The sequence below is a fragment of the Amia ocellicauda genome, chromosome 3 (genome assembly GCF_036373705.1).
Source record: "Amia ocellicauda isolate fAmiCal2 chromosome 3, fAmiCal2.hap1, whole genome shotgun sequence".
Classification (NCBI taxonomy): Eukaryota; Metazoa; Chordata; class Actinopteri; order Amiiformes; family Amiidae; genus Amia; species Amia ocellicauda.
Genome location: NC_089852.1, coordinates 3,392,175 through 3,410,066, shown reverse-complemented (window position 1 = coordinate 3,410,066; position 17,892 = coordinate 3,392,175). Strand labels below are relative to the sequence as shown.

The 17,892-nt window shown below is 41.4% G+C and overlaps 1 protein-coding gene across 12 annotated transcripts; it reads left to right on the top strand.

Moving 5' to 3' along the window:
• Positions 1–2,801: 2,801 nt before the first annotated feature.
• LOC136732174 (uncharacterized) lies at positions 2,802–17,876 on the top strand. 12 transcript variants are annotated; one of them, XR_010809858.1, is made up of 15 exons: positions 2,802–2,865; positions 3,499–3,612; positions 4,172–4,272; positions 8,513–8,599; positions 9,514–9,661; positions 11,120–11,293; positions 11,980–13,915; positions 15,743–15,782; positions 16,032–16,103; positions 16,252–16,317; positions 16,677–16,727; positions 16,823–16,885; positions 17,312–17,387; positions 17,476–17,512; positions 17,741–17,876. XR_010809858.1 is itself a non-coding variant. In XM_066697744.1 (7 exons), exons 2-7 carry the CDS (start codon positions 3,501–3,503, stop codon positions 12,378–12,380), a joined length of 1,023 nt encoding a protein of 340 aa, XP_066553841.1. In that variant the 5' UTR covers positions 2,802–2,865; positions 3,499–3,500; the 3' UTR covers positions 12,381–14,002. The 12 variants fall into 12 exon arrangements, 1 of the variants encoding a protein (XP_066553841.1); XR_010809864.1 differs by lacking the exon at positions 16,823–16,885; XR_010809840.1 differs by having other exon boundaries at positions 16,823–17,387.
• The last annotated feature ends 16 nt before the right edge of the window (positions 17,877–17,892 follow it).

The following is a 17,892-nucleotide window of genomic DNA, read 5'->3' as shown; positions in this document are numbered from 1 at the left end:
GATAACCTTAAAACACACCAGCGCACTCACCACTGATCCCTGCTCTCCGTGTCTGTTTCTCGCTGGGCTCTGGACTTTCCCAGCTGAGACCATGGCTGTGAATCAGTAGCAGTACCTTAATCATCCCAGCATATGTATGTATCAGAATCAGTTTGACTTTTTAAATGTTATGTGACTTAAGTGCATTAAGTTATAACACTGAATCGACTCTTGAATTCCTGTGTTTATTGTAATTAAACTTAAAATGTGTGTGTACTGCTGTGTATGAAATTTATTTTATAAAGAAATGTAACCACTTTTAACATAATCCTGTAAAGTGTGACTCTGCTCGGTGTCCACCAGTGACAGTGTGACCTGCCGCACTAACAGTGGGACATGTCCACGACACAGCGTCTCACACTACAGCAGGCCTCTGCATGGAGGCAGTCAGCTGCTACCAACACTGCGACTGAGAGGACAGGTGTGCAGGTGCATTCGTATTGAATTGATGTTGCATTTCATTCAGTGATTTAACATTAGTCATGAATTGAACATTTAATTACCAGAACCAGATCTCAATCCTTGGGGACATTTCTGAGAAGCACATATCCCATGAACACATATAAGGTGGAGGGGTCAGTTCCCACTGATTGTGTAGCATGCGTATGAACAGGTAGATGGACACAGGCATATTGTGGTCAAGTCAAAGACACACAAGAGAGACAGTTGCAAGTGCATCGTGTCGTATCCATTTCCAGTGCCCACTGTCCTCTTTCTGGGCTTTGTCATTTCCTCTGATTTGTAATACATTTTAAATGAGCTTTTATTATTATAGTTTAGGGAATCTGGAGTCTGCTGCAGCTCAAATCTAATATCCAAGTGGCTGTACTGCATAGTTAGTTGTGGCAGACAGGAGAATGCCCGGCCCTCAGCCTGTGTTTCTGCGCTGCTGTTGGCTGTGCTGGTCGGAGCCCCAGCTCTGATTGGACTGCACCTCTGAGCGCCCCACAGCACACAGCTCCACCCAGCAGAGCCACACCCGCTGCGCCGGGACGTCCCACACCTGCAGAGTGTGCACCTACAATAATGAAACTCAGATCAAACTCATATTTTTGGTACTATAATTTGTTCCGTTGGCTCTGTACAGTGTCAGTGCTGTGTTTCCCAGCAGCCTCAACAGGTTGTGCCCAGTCTCTCAGTGTTACAGCCTCCAGTCAGACACAGAACAGGGACAGTCAAACATGGCCGTCTGTGGACCTGAAGAGGCTCTGATCACACTTCAGTCACAGATGGATTGGGCAATGCTGTGACACACACACACATAGCAAAGAGATCACACAGACACAAAGTGAGACAGACATGCACACACCCACTGTGCCCGTGTGGCTGAGAGAGAGGGACAGGGCAGGGGGAGGAGAGGGAGGGAGATGGAACGAGACAGAAGGAATGGGAGGGAAGGGAGAGATACTGGCTGAGGGACAGAGGAAGGGGGAGGTACAGCACAGAGAGGGAGAGAGACAGAGAGTGATAGGCTGAGAGAGTGAGAAGAAAGAGATGGAGAGTCAACAAACAGACTGACAGGACTGCCCACGATGAATACTGGCACATAGACTGACTGCTTATCTAAATAAAGAGAAGGACAGTGTTCACTATCACTACACTAAGGGAGAGGTGGGGGGGTTAATACAGGATAGACACACACTATCGACACTACAGAACTGAGCCTGTGTACAGAGGGAGGGGGGACAGACAGTGAGGCTCATCCCAGTCACTGTCTCAGGCAGGCAGACAGAGGTGTCCATGGCAGAGACAGGTGAATGAAGTACAGACACACTGCCTGCCTGACTGGACACTGACACTGAACTGAGAGGGGGTTAATACAGCACACACAGATCATAGTCTCCAGATACAAACTCAGTGGAGAAGAAGTGAAGATGTGAGTGAGTCACACACAAACACACATAGTGTCCATCTCACCGATCCTGTCCAGCACCACACTGTCCCACACCTTCTTGGCCAGAGTAAACTCCCTGTTGAGCTGCTGCTCTATAGTGTGGAGCGCCCCCATGTGAGAGAGAGATGTTACACATCCTCTCCTTCCCCTCCTCTTCTTCTATCTCCCTGCCCACACTATTGAATCTTTCAATTTAAGGAGCTGTATTGGCATGACAAAGAAATGAGTGTTGCCAAAGCAATTAAACATGACATATGTATGGCAAAATAAAGAAACACATAAACACAGGACAGGAAGTCACCTGACCTCATGGTGTAGATGTGCCACACGTCCTCCCACTCCACAAGTATCAACGTCACCTGAGAGAGAGAGGGTTCATATACTACAGACACACTGACTGAATGGACACTGCACTGAGAGATGCCAGTGTCTCTACATACATGTAAAACAACTGCACACTTGTAAAATCTGTGTAATTAATTTTATTTTAGATCTTATTCTACTTATTCTATTCCCTTCAGAGAGAGGAGGGGGTTATAACGTATTGACACACTGACAGACTAGACACTGCAGTATACTGATATTGCCCTGAGACAGGAGAATTAAAGTATTAGTGTTGTACTGAGTGAGAGACAGAGGAGGGTTTATACACATACACACACACACACACACACACACACACACACACACACACACACATGCTGCAGTATTTCTGGTTAGGACATATTACCATATAGCAACACACTGCAAAAGAAAACCCTGCGCCTGCTGATTGGCTCAGAAAACGTGACTTCATTACTGTGTGCCCCTTTCCTCCAATGGCAGGAATGCATGCCTAGAACAAGGAAGTACACAAGTTATAGTTTATGCAAAAAGCTTGCATAACCCCACTTATGTTTGCCTGGATTACCAACCCACTGAGCAAATTGCAGGTAAACAAGCTGACGTATAAAAATTGCATATAATGTTTTATAAATGCAGTAAAATGTAGATCAGCATTATTCTGTCTGTGGGTTATACACTTTGTAAGGTGAACTTTAAAAGACAAGCAAACTGTAGATACAACACGTTCAAGAAAGACAGCTATTAATATCTAGTGGGAGAGTTTTTCAAACCCGTTTAAAATTAAGAAACAAAATAACTATAATAAAGTATAAACAAGGGGAACAGTACTAGGGCAGTAGTGTTTAGTCAGGGCTCTGCTCTCTGGAACAGACGGTTGTGGGTTTGATCTCAGGTGAGGGACACTGATGTTGTATTTTGAGCAAGGTACTTTACCAGGCTTGCTCTAGTAAAAACCCAGCTGTATAAATGGGTAAAAATAATGTGATATATTGTAAGTCACCCTGGATAAGAATGTCTGCTAAGAAATTGAGTAATAATAATAAAGGGGAAATACCTCATAAATATATAATAGATATTGCCATTGAAGTGAAGCTTGTGTAACTGAATGAAGCTGCTCCTTGTTTTGTCCTGTCTGACTATTTGAACACCTGCGATGTGAAAGAGGATGACAGTCTGTCAATCTGTAACAATCTCTTATTTGTTCACATGTGACGGCTCAGGAATGGCACCAGTGCCCAAAGTCCAGCTGTCCGGAGGCCTCGAAATCTGTCGTATTTTAAATGGCATGTGGCAGGTATCTGGGGCTCATGGACCCATCGACTCCGCTAAAGCAGGTAAAGACACCACATACAGCACTTCTGGCGATTAGTCAAGACACATCTGTTCAGACTGGACTGTTCAGCACTCCTGTCGTTTTGCACTTGATATAACGGTTTCATTATACTGTTACTCTCTCATTGCTAATGCTCCTGTTGTTTATCTGTGATTTGCCCTCTGCCCCTTCCCTTTAGCTCTTACCCCTGACTTCAGCGCACCTTGTCTGTACATGTTACCTATTAGAACTAAGACATATGACTTTTGTTTTATATTATCTGTATTTTTTACCAGTGCACTTGTGTAATTTTGACCCTGCAATTGTATTATGCTTGATTTGTCATTTTGCACTGTATTATCGCACTTTTGTATTCCTCTGGTATCCCTGGATAAGGGCGTCTTCCAAGAAATAAATAACTAAATAACTAAATATTACTTTAAAAGTATTAAAGTATTAAAAGAGCTACAAACATCCAAAGACACACAAGTTGAGGGGCTTCCCGGCCCAGAATATCAACTTCATATTTACCGTCTGCAGTGAATTAATTACCCCATTTCTTGTGTTCTTGTTTCTTAAAGCCAAGGCAATGGATGCTTATGTCAATGCTGGACTAACATCTTTTGACATGGCTGATATATATGGACCAGCAGAAGAGATATTTGGAAGCTTTTATAGCCAGGTATGGTCCTCTGTATTCTAGTACTAATAAACGCTGACTGTCTCTCCTAACAATCTTATCTTTCCATATGATGTTTGCCTGGTTTTCCAATACTTTGACTAAGTTTTGTCATGAATTGGTTATTAAGTGGTGTAGTGTCCGGGCAGTGAGTATTATTATTATTATTATTATTATTATTATTATTATTATTATTATTATTATTATTATTTATTTATTGGCAGATGCCCTTATCCATAGCGACTTACAAAACATAAGTGCAATAGTGTTGTTTTACCCTGTGCAATAGAAGCCACGTTGTGGAGCCGAGATGAGCACAAAGATTGTAGAGTTCATGTAAACAAGTCTGCTCAGTGACAAAAAGCATTTCCAGCCCTTGGGCACTGAACTGGTATTTGTCAATAACATTATGAAAGGTCACCCATGGTGTTGGACAGTGTATCCATGAGTCAGTTACACCGTTTTGCAGTTTTTACCATAATAATAAAATAAACAATGCCACAGTTTTCCCCAACCATGTTTCTTTGCCTTCTGGTGATTGTTTTCCCTTTTGGTTTATTTATTCCCGAAGGACTTCAAATACAGTGAATTAAACTCATAAGTAACATTTGCCAGAGCTGAAATCAAAAGGAAAGATAAACAACATGAAGGGGCAGTTCATTTATTATTCCTTACCACATCGCAAGAAAACTGTGATTCACAGGAGCAGAAATTAATCTACACACATATATACACACACACTCACAGACACACACACACATACACCGATCAGCCATAACATTATGACCACTGACAGGTGAAGTGAATAACACTGATAATCTCGTTATCATGGCACCTGTCAGTGGGTGGGATATATTAGGCAGCAAGTGAACATTTTGTCCTCAAAGTTGATGTGTTAGAAGCAGGAAAAATGGGCAGCGTAAGGATATGAGCGACTTTGACAAGGGCCACATTGTGATGGCTAGACGACTGGGTCAGAGCATCTCCAAAACTGCAGCTCTTGTGGGGTGTTCCCACATGTCTGCAGTGGTCAGTACCTATCAAAAGTGTCCAAGGAAGGAAAAGCGGTGAACCGGCGACGGGGTCATGGGCGGCCGAGGCTCATTGATGCACGTGGGGAGTGAAGGCTGGCCCGTGTGGTCCGATCCAACAGACGAGCTACTGTAGCTCAAATTGCTGAAAAAGTTAATGCTGGTTCTGATAGAAAGGTGTCAGAACACACAGAGCATCGCAGTTTGTTGCGTATGGGGCTGTTTTAGTGGCAAAAGCGGGACCTACACAATATTAGGCAGGTGGTCATAATGTTATGGCTGATCGGTGTATATTATGCTGTAGAAAACAAATTAAATATGCTTTTCATGTTAGGTTTCGTTTTAATGAAAATGCTCTTATATTTTGTAAGTTTCCCTGGACAAGGGCGTGTGCTAAGAAATAAATAAAAATAATAATAATTTCTGTCTTCTGTATTTTTGTAAAAAGATGACTGATTAATGGGCGAACTGATAAAATATATAATATTTCTAGTCATAACCATTCTCTACTTTATGACTAGAGCATTAACTAACAACCACAAGCTTGTAACAAACATGTCGTTTTGTTTTTTCTAACAATAATATTTTAACCAGACTGGAAAAACAGTCTATCTGCGTGCTACAATATTTGCAGAACTCCAAACCCTTCCAACTTCATCAAAATAACGTTTACTACAAATTGAAATAACATTTGAGGTCAGGTTAAAAACATCCATCGGCACGTTTTGGCAAATGAGGGGAGAAAGATGGTCTCTGGGAAAATATAGATGTTTTTCAAATAAATACATCTAGAAAATTCATTACATGTTTCTAGTGATTTGTTTCCATTTGACATGCCATTGTATATTAATTTATCCATTAGTTGCCGGGGGTCACTTTTAATCTGTTAAGGGAAAGCTCCATTCAGCCACACTATTCATTATATGAAAGAGATCTTTAATCCAAATGGGTCTACTTAACTGACAGATATAAATTGGAAATGTCCTGAGAGATAATGTAACTCGTTAAGAACAGATAAGTGGATCGGCCTTTAGTAGCCACTCGAAAAACTCAATATCCTTTAATCGTTACAGATAGACCCGGCTGTAGTATTAAATCCCATCGTATGTACAATACTGCCACGTTATAGTTTGCTTTCTTCTGCATTAGTTCTGGTTAAAATGTGGTAAATAGTTAAATAAAATACAAATAACTGCAGTCTAAAAGATTGCCATGGAAACTAGCTTAATCTGACTGACAATTATCTGCTGATTATGTCTGAATTTTGAATGAGGAACAGCAGATTAAAATTAAATGAAGCTCAAATTGACTGCCCAGCACCAATGGTGATATCTAATGTGAAACAGTTTTTTCCCCCCTTCATTCTGTTCCACTGCCAGTGTGGTACATTGTCTGTAAGAGCTGCAATAACAGGATATCTGAGAATAATTTCGAACAGATTGAAAAAAATATAAATGAATCAGAAGGGATTACTATTAAAATGAATGGAGTTATATATATATATATATATATATATATATATATATATATATAGTAATTGTTCAAGGGCTCGGACAAAATAATTGAAAAAAAACAATCTTTCATGGATGAAAACAAAATGGTTGGGTGGGCTGTAGTTTCCAGTAGACAGTGCTCACAAAAATGACCCTGTAGGCAAAACAAGTGGGGAAAAAACATCACATTTTATTAAACAAATGTGAAAATGAATGAGTAAATAAAATCAGTCCCTTAATTTCATACCGTCAACATGCAAAGTAAAACATAGTGCAAATGTTTATTTGAAGCAGAACCTTAACCCATTCCAGGCCCAAACAAAATAAGTCATGGGCCCATTTTTAAATAAGGAGGCCCAACTAATAAAGGAGCAAACCCCCCAAGAGCAAGAAGCAAAAACATTGTGAGTGGTAGCATCTGAAAGTAGGCAGAACACATTTTCCTTAATTGGAATTAAAACTGAAAGTCACATTAAGACTTGTTGCTTAAACACAGCCAGTGTTTGCAGTGCCTGGACCAAAGTCTGTATAGCAGTAGTGACTTTTTGACGTTCTGGGTCTCAGACTTGTCTGAAGTACTTACACGAATATGAACAGCACAGTTAATAAATGAGAAACATCCAAGCATTGTGCAAAGTTGACTAAATGCCATTCCTCTGTGCACCACCACGGTCTATTTTTATATCAAACAGCAGAGAGGCAGCAGGCGGTCTCGAGCAAATAGTGCTGCTGTCCTGGAATCGATGTATTGATTTCTTCTCGGCCTCATCTGAAAGCTCCACTTTTAAACAAAAGCTCACTCAGCGTGCAGTCGACAGGAAGCTGAAGTTGCATCACTCTTACAAACTGAAGTCTGCCAGGTCCCGAGAGGTCTGTAATTAGTCCAAGTAGTAATGTTCACCAGCTATTGTAGTTTCACTAATAATGTAATTGCAACCCTACCCTAATAATGTAGATCAGCATTTCTGCATATGTTGCAGCTCCGCGTCAATAACTCCAGCAGAATTTTACTCCGGTTTAATGGCTGATCTTTTTTGGAGGAGAGTTTACTGATGCTATTCTAACTGAAGAGGAATATGTTGCACTTCTGTGGAGTGAAATATCATTGTATTATTATGATTAAGTAGTTTTAATGATGGGATTTAGATATCTATATTGCAGTTTTTACTTTGTTAAACTTTGTATTTGTTTCTCCTGTGCCAAATGCAATATTCTTCCGTGTCACTTCTCACATCTTTCTGAATTAAATGCAGCACAGCTGAGCATCCGAGTGAAGTATTGACCTCCGACACCAGAGTAAATATGTTAGACCTAGAGCTCTATCTGCAGTCGTGTGGAAATTAATAATTTGTTCCTAGATCCAGATTATATTAGTGTAAATGATGAAATCCTTCTTTTAATAATAATTTGGCTGGATGCAGACTGATTACTAACAACAGGTTTTATTAACAAACTACACACACATACATCTGGCTTTGTTTTCTCTCTCATTACAACTTCCTGTTATATACTTCCTGTCTCAACTATACTGCTCTAGCATAGACTTGAATAACTTTATTTATACCCTATGCCCTATACCTAACAAACAGTTATGAAGCAATTTAAATATATATTCTATAGAAAAGCCAGGTCAAGCTTCAGCTTTCTTTTCTTACATTCAGTTACTTTGAACAATTACAGAAACGATCGTACGTTAGAATTATTTTAACTGTTCTGCAGCTCAAATCCAGACAAGGCGCAGAAGCTGCCGCGGGAGTCCAGGGCCTGACCAAGTGGGTTCCGCGTCCAGGACCCATGACAAGAAAGGTCAGTAAAAAATACAAGCACAAAGGCTGGTGTTTCCAGATTTACAAAATTAGGCCAACATTACATAACTGTGAAATGTCCAGTAGAGGGCAGCACTCTCACTCATAGCCAATGAGTTTGCAACCAATTGAATAAAAGTGTTTTCCCAATGAGTATACCAAGAGAGCAGAGCAAACTGGTGCCTCCAGGAATCACAAAACCAAAACCCCTTTCATGCTAATCTGGGGGCGTAAATCATAACTGCCATCTGTGTAATTAACATACTGGCACCTCCAGAAACCGGGTGCAAAATGTATAAACTCAGCTGATCAGATATGATCAAAGAGATGGCTGGACAGGCCATCTTGGCTAATCTGAGGGACGAGGGACCAACGTGTCTCCATTCAGGCCTGCCTGCGAAAGCTAATGATGGGAGATCCTGACGACGCCAGGTTTAATGACTGTGGTTTATACGGATGTGAGGTGAAGTCATAGACAGGGACTTACAAACTCTGTACTCTCGTCAGGGCCCTGTTTCCCGCTTTGAGGACAGATGTGCAGAAGGGGCTGAGGTCAGAGGGTGGGATTGTGTGCATTGTGCCTCCTGGACTGTGGAATGGGCTGCGAATAGATGGAAGATTTTTGTTTGTTTTTATTGTGTTTTGGTTGTTGCTTGTTATCACGAACTTCCTGACCTCAGACGCTTCAAAACGTTGACCTGCCTGCGAATCACAAAATACAAGCCTGTAACCTGTTGCATTCTTATTTATTATCAGAAAGCACTTTCTACTACTTATAAATCAAAATGTGATGGGGTACAAGTCTGTAATTTACATTCCGCAGGTAGGTCAAGGTTTCGATTTGTTCTGGCCCTTAGAGTCACTTTCCAGGTTGCGACTCATGTTGACTGATAGACCCTAATGTTTCCTTTGGAGGTGGCAGAGCATGCTGTGGACCAGTCCCTGAGGAGAATGTGTGTCGAATGCCTGGACTGTCTGCAGTTTCACTGGTGGGATTACAGTGATAAAAGATACCTGGATGCACTGGGGCATCTGTCAGATCTCCAGCAAGAGGGGAAAATAAGTATGTATTGTTAATATTCACACAAACTCAACACATTTTTATATATATATATATATACACTCACCTAAAGGATTATTAGGAACACCATACTAATACTGTGTTTGACCCCCTTTCGCCTTCAGAACTGCCTTAATTCTACGTGGCATTGATTCAACAAGGTGCTGAAAGCATTCTTTAGAAATGTTGGCCCATATTGATAGGATAGCATCTTGCAGTTGATGGAGATTTGTGGGATGCACATCCAGGGCACGAAGCTCCCGTTCCACCACATCCCAAAGATGCTCTATTGGGTTGAGATCTGGTGACTGTGGGGGCCAGTTTAGTACAGTGAACTCATTATCATGTTCAAGAAACCAATTTGAAATGATTCGACCTTTGTGACATGGTGCATTATCCTGCTGGAAGTAGCCATCAGAGGATGGGTACATGGTGGTCATAAAGGGATGGACATGGTCAGAAACAATGCTCAGGTAGGCCGTGGCATTTAAACGATGCCCAATTGGCACTAAGGGGCCTAAAGTGTGCCAAGAAAACATCCCCCACACCATTACACCACCACCACCAGCCTGCACAGTGGTAACAAGGCATGATGGATCCATGTTCTCATTCTGTTTACGCCAAATTCTGACTCTACCATCTGAATGTCTCAACAGAAATCGAGACTCATCAGACCAGGCAACATTTTTACAGTCTTCAACTGTCCAATTTTGGTGAGCTTGTGCAAATTGTAGCCTCTTTTTCCTATTTGTAGTGGAGATGAGTGGTACCCAGTGGGGTCTTCTGCTGTTGTAGCCCATCCGCCTCAAGGTTGTACGTGTTGTGGCTTCACAAATGCTTTGCTGCATACCTCGGTTGTAACGAGTGGTTATTTCAGTCAAAGTTGCTCTTCTATCAGCTTGAATCAGTCGGCCCATTCTCCTCTGACCTCTAGCATCAACAAGGCATTTTCGCCCACAGGACTGCCGCATACTGGATGTTTTTCCCTTTTCACACCATTCTTTGTAAACCCTAGAAATGGTTGTGCGTGGAAATCCCAGTAACTGAGCAGATTGTGAAATACTCAGACCGGCCCGTCTGGCACCAACAACCATGCCACGCTCAAAATTGCTTAAATCACCTTTCTTTCCCATTCAGACATTCAGTTTGGAGTTCAGGAGATTGTCTTGACCAGGACCACACCCCTAAATGCATTGAAGCAACTGCCATGTGATTGGTTTGTTAGATAATTGCATTAATGAGAAATTGAACAGGTGTTCCTAATAATCCTTTAGGTGAGTGTATATATAAGATACAAAAACTAAACATAATTTATGTATAAACATTCTAATTGATTTGTAGGTAAAACTGGATGGCATTGGATTGTTTTAGATATTTTCTTTGTTGTTGTTGCAGTATTTTAGCAAGGATTTACAGGTTTTCCATATTTCCATGCATATTGTCGCTGTTTGTGCTTCTCAGAGGAACTTGCGCTCACCAACTTTGACACCCAACGTCTGGAGGAGATCACCAGCAAAGGTATCCACATCTCCAGTAATCAAGTCCAGTACTCGCTGATTGACAGACGGCCGGGGGTGAAAATGGCAAAGTTTTGTCAGTCTGAAGGAATTCAACTCCTGACGTATGGAACTCTAGGTACGAATAAGAGAAGCATTTCAGTATTTGTGAGCAAAATGAAATACAAAAAGCATAAACAAGCATCAGGGCTGTAAAATACAAATGTGTTTACGTGAAATAGATTTTCTGGAGATTAAATACAGCATAATATTTTTTCAGAAGTGAAATAAGATAAATATCGATCTGAAAAAGATTAAATGTTAAAATCAAGTGTACATCAATGTAACTGAAACCGAAGTAGGAAAATCGTATATAGTGTAAGTGTGCCACCTACAGGATCTCTGTGTCAGTGCCACAGTAGAAGGAAGGTACATTTGTATTCTGGGTGAATATGTCTGTTCTTCACCACAGTATTAATGCAAGGAAATGATTGTGGCTTGAATGTGTACCAGTAACCTAAAACACGCCAGAACCAACTGGAACCTGGGTCCCACAGTGTCTTGGAAACGGACATAAATGAAAGTTGTTTTAGCAACCGGTAGATATTTGTTCAGCTCGTATAGTGCCAATATAAACATTCATCGAGAGACTGCCTGGCCACGACCACAAAACAGATCTCACCATTTACTGAATTGACTGGAATTAACATAAATGCTTAGAGCTTCAAGTTCTACCGAGAAACAGGAAGGGAATGTGAAATGTTTCAAATAGTAATCAAACCGCTTGGCCGTCTCCTCCTCGTATCGTGTCTTCTTGTCTCTCAGGTGGTGGTCTGATCAGCGAGCGTTACCTGGGGACTGGGGAGCCCACGGGCCGAGGGCAGCTCAACACGGCCTCCCTCAGCAAGTACCACAACATGATCAAGCTGTGGGGCGGGTGGGGGCTCTTCCAGGAGCTGCTGTCCACGCTGAGCTCTCTCGCCCAGACCCGCGGCTGCTCCATCGCCAACGTGGCCACCAGCTACGTCCTGGACCAGCCGGCCGTGGCAGGGGTGATCGTGGGCTGCCGTCTCGGGGTCCCTGGGGCTGAGCACATCGCGGACACACTTGGGACCTTCCAGGTCCGCCTCTCTCCGGCCGACATCGACGGTATCGAGAGTGTGTTGGGCCGCTCGAAGGACCTAATGCTCACGGTCGGGGACTGTGGCAATGAATACAGGAACTAGAGGAGACAGGATTCGGGGCAGGAGGACCCATTCCAACGTAACTTGTACAGTGCCCACGTGTGACCAGAAATGTATCCGAAATGCCCCAAGGTCATGTGCACATACATGTGAACAACAACAAAAAAGGCTGTGCTTACTAACTCTGTGTGCATTTACTGACTGAGTAGTTAGCTTTAGTGTGATTAATATAATCTACAATCAGTTTATCTGTGTTTAAACCACTAGAGGCTGTTAATTTCCCATTCAGTCGTACCTGTTCTCATTGGGTTTCTGTTATGGCACCAAATCAGTTTAATTGTTGTGCAGCTGTTAAAACAAGCTCTGCTCTCTGTGATGCATTTTAAATACAAAATAACACTTGCATGCGATTGACACAGCTTTAATACACTAAAAAGGTCATTTGAATGTTGTCACACAGTAACGCATCCCTTCATTTCCTATAAAAAAGAAGTAATTCAGCTAAAGAAACATAAGAAAGTGTGCAATCGAGAGGAGGCGCAGAACATACAGGGAGACTGGAGTGTTTTCTTTTTTCTTTGTAACTCAAAGGATAAGTAAATGTGAATTAACTCTGGGGCAGAAGGGATGGGGGTGCTGAGACTTAAAGAGGAAACCGAGATTTGACGTAGACCGGATCGAGCAGCTGCACTCTAATGAGAGAGAGACAAGTGCATGCAAATGCATCCGTTCAGTGCGAGCCTCGTAGGAAGGGTCCTCAGGCAATATTGGCCATGAACGCAGCTTTTCTGTCTTTTTATTGGACGCTGTTTAATACAAAGCAGCCCCGTCTCGCTCGTATGATCTGTATCAGTCGTGACGTTGCTGTGTGTGCGATCTGTTTTACAATTCCCTGGGCATCGCCTCGCCTGTCGAAATACTGCGGCCGTCCTTCGCCGTCTGAAAAAGCAGGGATACGACCATACCCTGTTGTGTACATATATCAGGGCAGCTTTAATAAGGTTAAAACATTTGGGTTTTGTGCATTTGTTCTGAAAATGCATGAGATGGTTGTGAAAAACACCCTTATTAGAGATGAGTCTAGACGAGTGATAAAACAGTCAGGTGACAAGGAAGAGAAATCCCCAGGTCGTTCCTTCCTCAACCTTTTACCCGGTGAATGGTGGCGTTATCTGAAACTGCAGAACTTAATCATCAACAATGGATGCGGATTATTAATAATAATAATAATAATAATAATAATTTCTTGGCAGACACCCTTATCCAGGGCCACATTTGAACTGGAGTATGTTATTCAAAATGTTCTTATTGCATTAATCACAGTATTTCACAATTATATTTCAATTGAAAACAAAAGTGAAACAATTGTAGAGTGTCTGGGACTTTCTGTTGCATTTAGATTGCAGTATTTGTACATGAACAGAGAACTGTCAGCTGGGTGTCATAAAACGATTGTTCTCACAATTGCATGTTGTATTAATAAAACAGGGTAGGTGAAGACAGGACAGACAGGACTTCAGAAAGGTACTTCTGCTTGATCTGGTTTAGAGTCCTTCGCTTCACATGCATTTGACATGGTAAGGGTTTTGTCTCTCTGATGGTTTCCTGTAGGATTGTTGGCTTTCATTTGTGACGAAAATATAATAAAAATGTTTGTGACAGCATATATTGTACAGGTATTACACTGAGTTTTTAGGTCATATATTACTTAGCTTTTAATGTTAAAAACACATTTTTAAAGAATTTGGCAACCGAGTTCTGTTTTGTACGTACTTTACATTATGAAAAGTATTATCTACAGGTTGACTTTTGCAGATGACGCAAGATATTGTCGTAAATAACACTTTCTATATCTCTCTGAATGGATTGTTAAAGGGGAACTCTGGCTTTGTTGATGTTTACACTTCATCAGTTAAGAGTAAAAACATATATTCCAAGGAAAGAAATACACCAATCAGCCATAACATTATGAGCACTGACAGGTGAAGTGAATAACACTGATAATCTCGTTATCATGGCACCTGTCAGTGGGTGGGATATATTAGGCAGCAAGTGAACATTTCGTCCTCAAAATTGATGTGTTAGAAGCAGGAAAAATGGGGAGCGTGAGGATCTGAGCGACTTTGACAAGGGCCAAATTGTGATGGCTAGACGACTGGGTCAGAGCATCTCCAAAACTGCAGCTCTTGTGGGGTGTTCCCGGTCTGCAGTGGTCAGTACCTATCAAAAGTGTCCAAGGAAGGAAAAGCGGTGAACCGGCGACAGGGTCATGGGCGGCCAAGGCTCACTGATGCACGTGGGGAGCGAAGGCTGGCCCGTGTGGTCCGATCCAACAGACGAGCTACTGTAGCTCAAATTGCTGAAAAAGTGAATGCTGGTTCTGATAGAAAGGTGTCAGAACACACAGAGCATCGCAGTTTGTTGCGTATGGGGCTGTTTTAGTGGCAAAAGCGGGACCTACACAATATTAGGCAGGTGGTCATAATGTTATGGCTGATCGGTGTATATTATGCTGTAGAAAACAAATTAAATATGCTTTTCATGTTAGGTTTCGTTTTAATGAAAATGCTCTTATATTTTGTAAGTTTCCCTGGACAAGGGCGTGTGCTAAGAAATAAATAAAAATAATAATAATTTCTGTCTTCTGTATTTTTGTAAAAAGATGACTGATTAATGGGCGAACTGATAAAATATATAATATTTCTAGTCATAACCATTCTCTACTTTATGACTAGAGCATTAACTAACAACCACAAGCTTGTAACAAACATGTCGTTTTGTTTTTTCTAACAATAATATTTTAACCAGACTGGAAAAACAGTCTATCTGCGTGCTACAAGGTGTCAGAAGACACAGTGCATCGCAGTTTGTTGCGTATGGGGCTGCGTAGCCGCAGACCAGTCAGGGTGCCCATGCTGACCCCTGTCCACTGCCAAAAGCTCCTACAATGGGCACGTGAGCATCAGAACTGGACCACGGAGCAATGGAAGACGGTGGCCTGGTCTGATGAATCACGAGTTCAAGGTGTTGACTTGGCCTCCAAATTCCCCAGATCTCAATCCAATCGAGCATCTGTGGGATGTGCTGGACAAACAAGTCTGATCCATGGAGGCCCCACCTCGCAACTTACAGTTCTTAAAGGATCTGCTGCTAATGTCTTGGTGCCAGATACCACAGCACACCTTCAGAGGTCTAGTGGAGTCCACGCCTCGACGGGTCAGGGCTGTTTTGGCGGCAAAATGTGGACCTTCACAATATTAGGCATAATGTTATGGCTGATCGGTGTATAAATTTGGTAATAATGGGAATGAAGCCACTGAACACAGGGACCACTGCCACGTTCAAGCAAAATATTTCATGGCAAAATATAAACACGATGGTGACCTAACATAATTTTACTCCAGGCTTTGACAACAGAGGGAGTTGGAGAGACATACAGGCACTGTAAGTACATTTTAAAGTAAGGCAACAATATTACAAATTGATAACAACTTTCACAATAATGCATCACAGAAGCTGCTGTTGGGAGGTAAAATAACACACTTCTTTGATGCTGTAACACGCATGTTCTGTAAATAAAATATGAAAATGCACAGATTAATGCTTTTCAATATCAACACTGACTTTCTACATTTTCCCCGTCTAAATGAAATTAGATTCCAAGTCATGATTTCAGTTTGTTGTCTTTTTCAGATAAGTTTTATCATTTCTTCGCAATATGCTTCAGCCTGGGCTGTGGATTATTGAGTTTCAGGCCTTACTACTGTGAGTTGTGCCCAATGATGGGCTGCTTTTTCTATTTCAAAAACAGCACAGAAAGCAATAATTTCAGAACAGGGGCGATCATTTCGGCAGTTCTTGCAGGTGTACCCTAAAAACCAGCTGTAAAGCCCTGCCTCCTTTTTCTCCACAGTCATTTCCTCTGTGATCCTGGGAGTCGGCTTTCTGTTTGTTTTTGAGATTGCTGGTCTCTTCTTGTGTAAGTTGTATTTTCTGGGGTTTTCAGAAAATGTATGTTCTTGAAATGGAGGGGTGTTGGGAGTGAGACGGACAACCCCAAAATAACAGAAAGAACCGATTTACTGTTGATAAATCTTAACCAAGCACTTGAGCCTGTGTATGGTTTATAACTGAGTGACCAGATATACAAACGCAAGGCATTGCAAGAAGAAGCTATTTCAGTCTTGCAGACACTGGCTTGTGTTAAATAATGAAGTTATTATTACAAACAAATTAAATTACACAACTACTACTACTACTACTACTACTACTACTACTACTACTACTACTACTACTACTGTGCTGCAATAAAGTAAGTCACCCTGTCCTGCTTTATAGATCTGCCAGCTCACACCAAGACATGCAAAGGAAAACCCTATGATGAAAGAGGTATATAGTTAATTTTCAGCTCTGCACTGACTATGCAAGACTTGAGTGTGACTTATCTTAATCTGATGACAGTATTTGGTACATGCTTCTTGTAGATGTCTTGTGGGGCTTTTGTGCCGCCCTTCTCACTGCTTTTCTTCATCTTGACGTAGCCTATGGTAAGTAGTTCTCTGTCTCACTGGCTCCTTACACAGGTAACAGTCAGGGAATTGGACCCATTTTTTCCATGGCAAACCGCCACCTCGGATACTCGATTAAAGTAGTGGTAATGCCACTGATTCACTATCCGGGTCTAACAGGGCAGCAGAATTACACGCCAAGGGAAGAGTGACCGTTAAAAAGGATGTCGGTGGAATAAAGACGTACAGCAACTCTTACGCCACCTTCAGTCCCAGACGTACGGTTGCTTCCTATGTACTTACAGAACAGTAATAATGATAATTATTATAGTGATTTAGCTAAATAATTTGATTATACATTTGAAATGTATAATTTTAATATATTAGTATGACAGTTAAAGTTATTATTCGGATTTGCTATATTGTTACGGATTTGCGTTTCTCCCTCGTCTCTTCCCTCTCTAGGTTGCACGCTGTCCCATGGCTGTGGGCTGATCGTGTTCGCTCTGAGGGGAGTCGTACGGAAATACAATTCTCTCTGGTAATACGTGTCATCCATATGCTCCCGTTTTCCTGTCACACCTTTCTTGAACAGAAAACAAAAATAGCTTACTTTTTCTTTTTTACAGGGAAAAAAGGATACACTCATATCAAGGGTAGCAAATGGTAAGAAGACACATTTTCACGAGTTTCATGCAATTCTAATATAATATATAGAGTGTTGAGTCTTCAAAAATAAGTTAGAGAAATGGACATTCTTTAAGCATGTTTGTTAGTGTGATTTAAATTAATTTGGTGCTGTATTAAAATACTTTATTAAATATCATGAATGTGCATGCAAATATTAAGCACTTCCCCATGAACACTTCGCTCATTGTTTTCTCAATTGCACAGGGGCCTTGAATCGCAAACATGAAGAGAATCATTCCAGTCTGTACTTGAATTAAATTGTATGAATTTAGTCATTTAAACACTAACATGTGCATGCAAAAAATGTTGTAATATATTAAACTTTTGTAATTATGTGTCATCTTTTCTACCTCGTC

Excerpts from the sequence above, each read along its gene's own strand:
- LOC136732174 (XM_066697744.1), top strand. The coding sequence starts at position 3,501 with ATGGCACCAGTGCCCAAAGTCCAGCTGTCCGGAGGCCTCGAAATCTGT. Across the intron at positions 4,273-8,512 it reads TTGGAAGCTTTTATAGCCAG|CTCAAATCCAGACAAGGCGC; the intron begins GTATGGTCCTCT and ends ACTGTTCTGCAG. Across the intron at positions 11,294-11,979 it reads CCTGACGTATGGAACTCTAG|GTGGTGGTCTGATCAGCGAG; the intron begins GTACGAATAAGA and ends CTTGTCTCTCAG.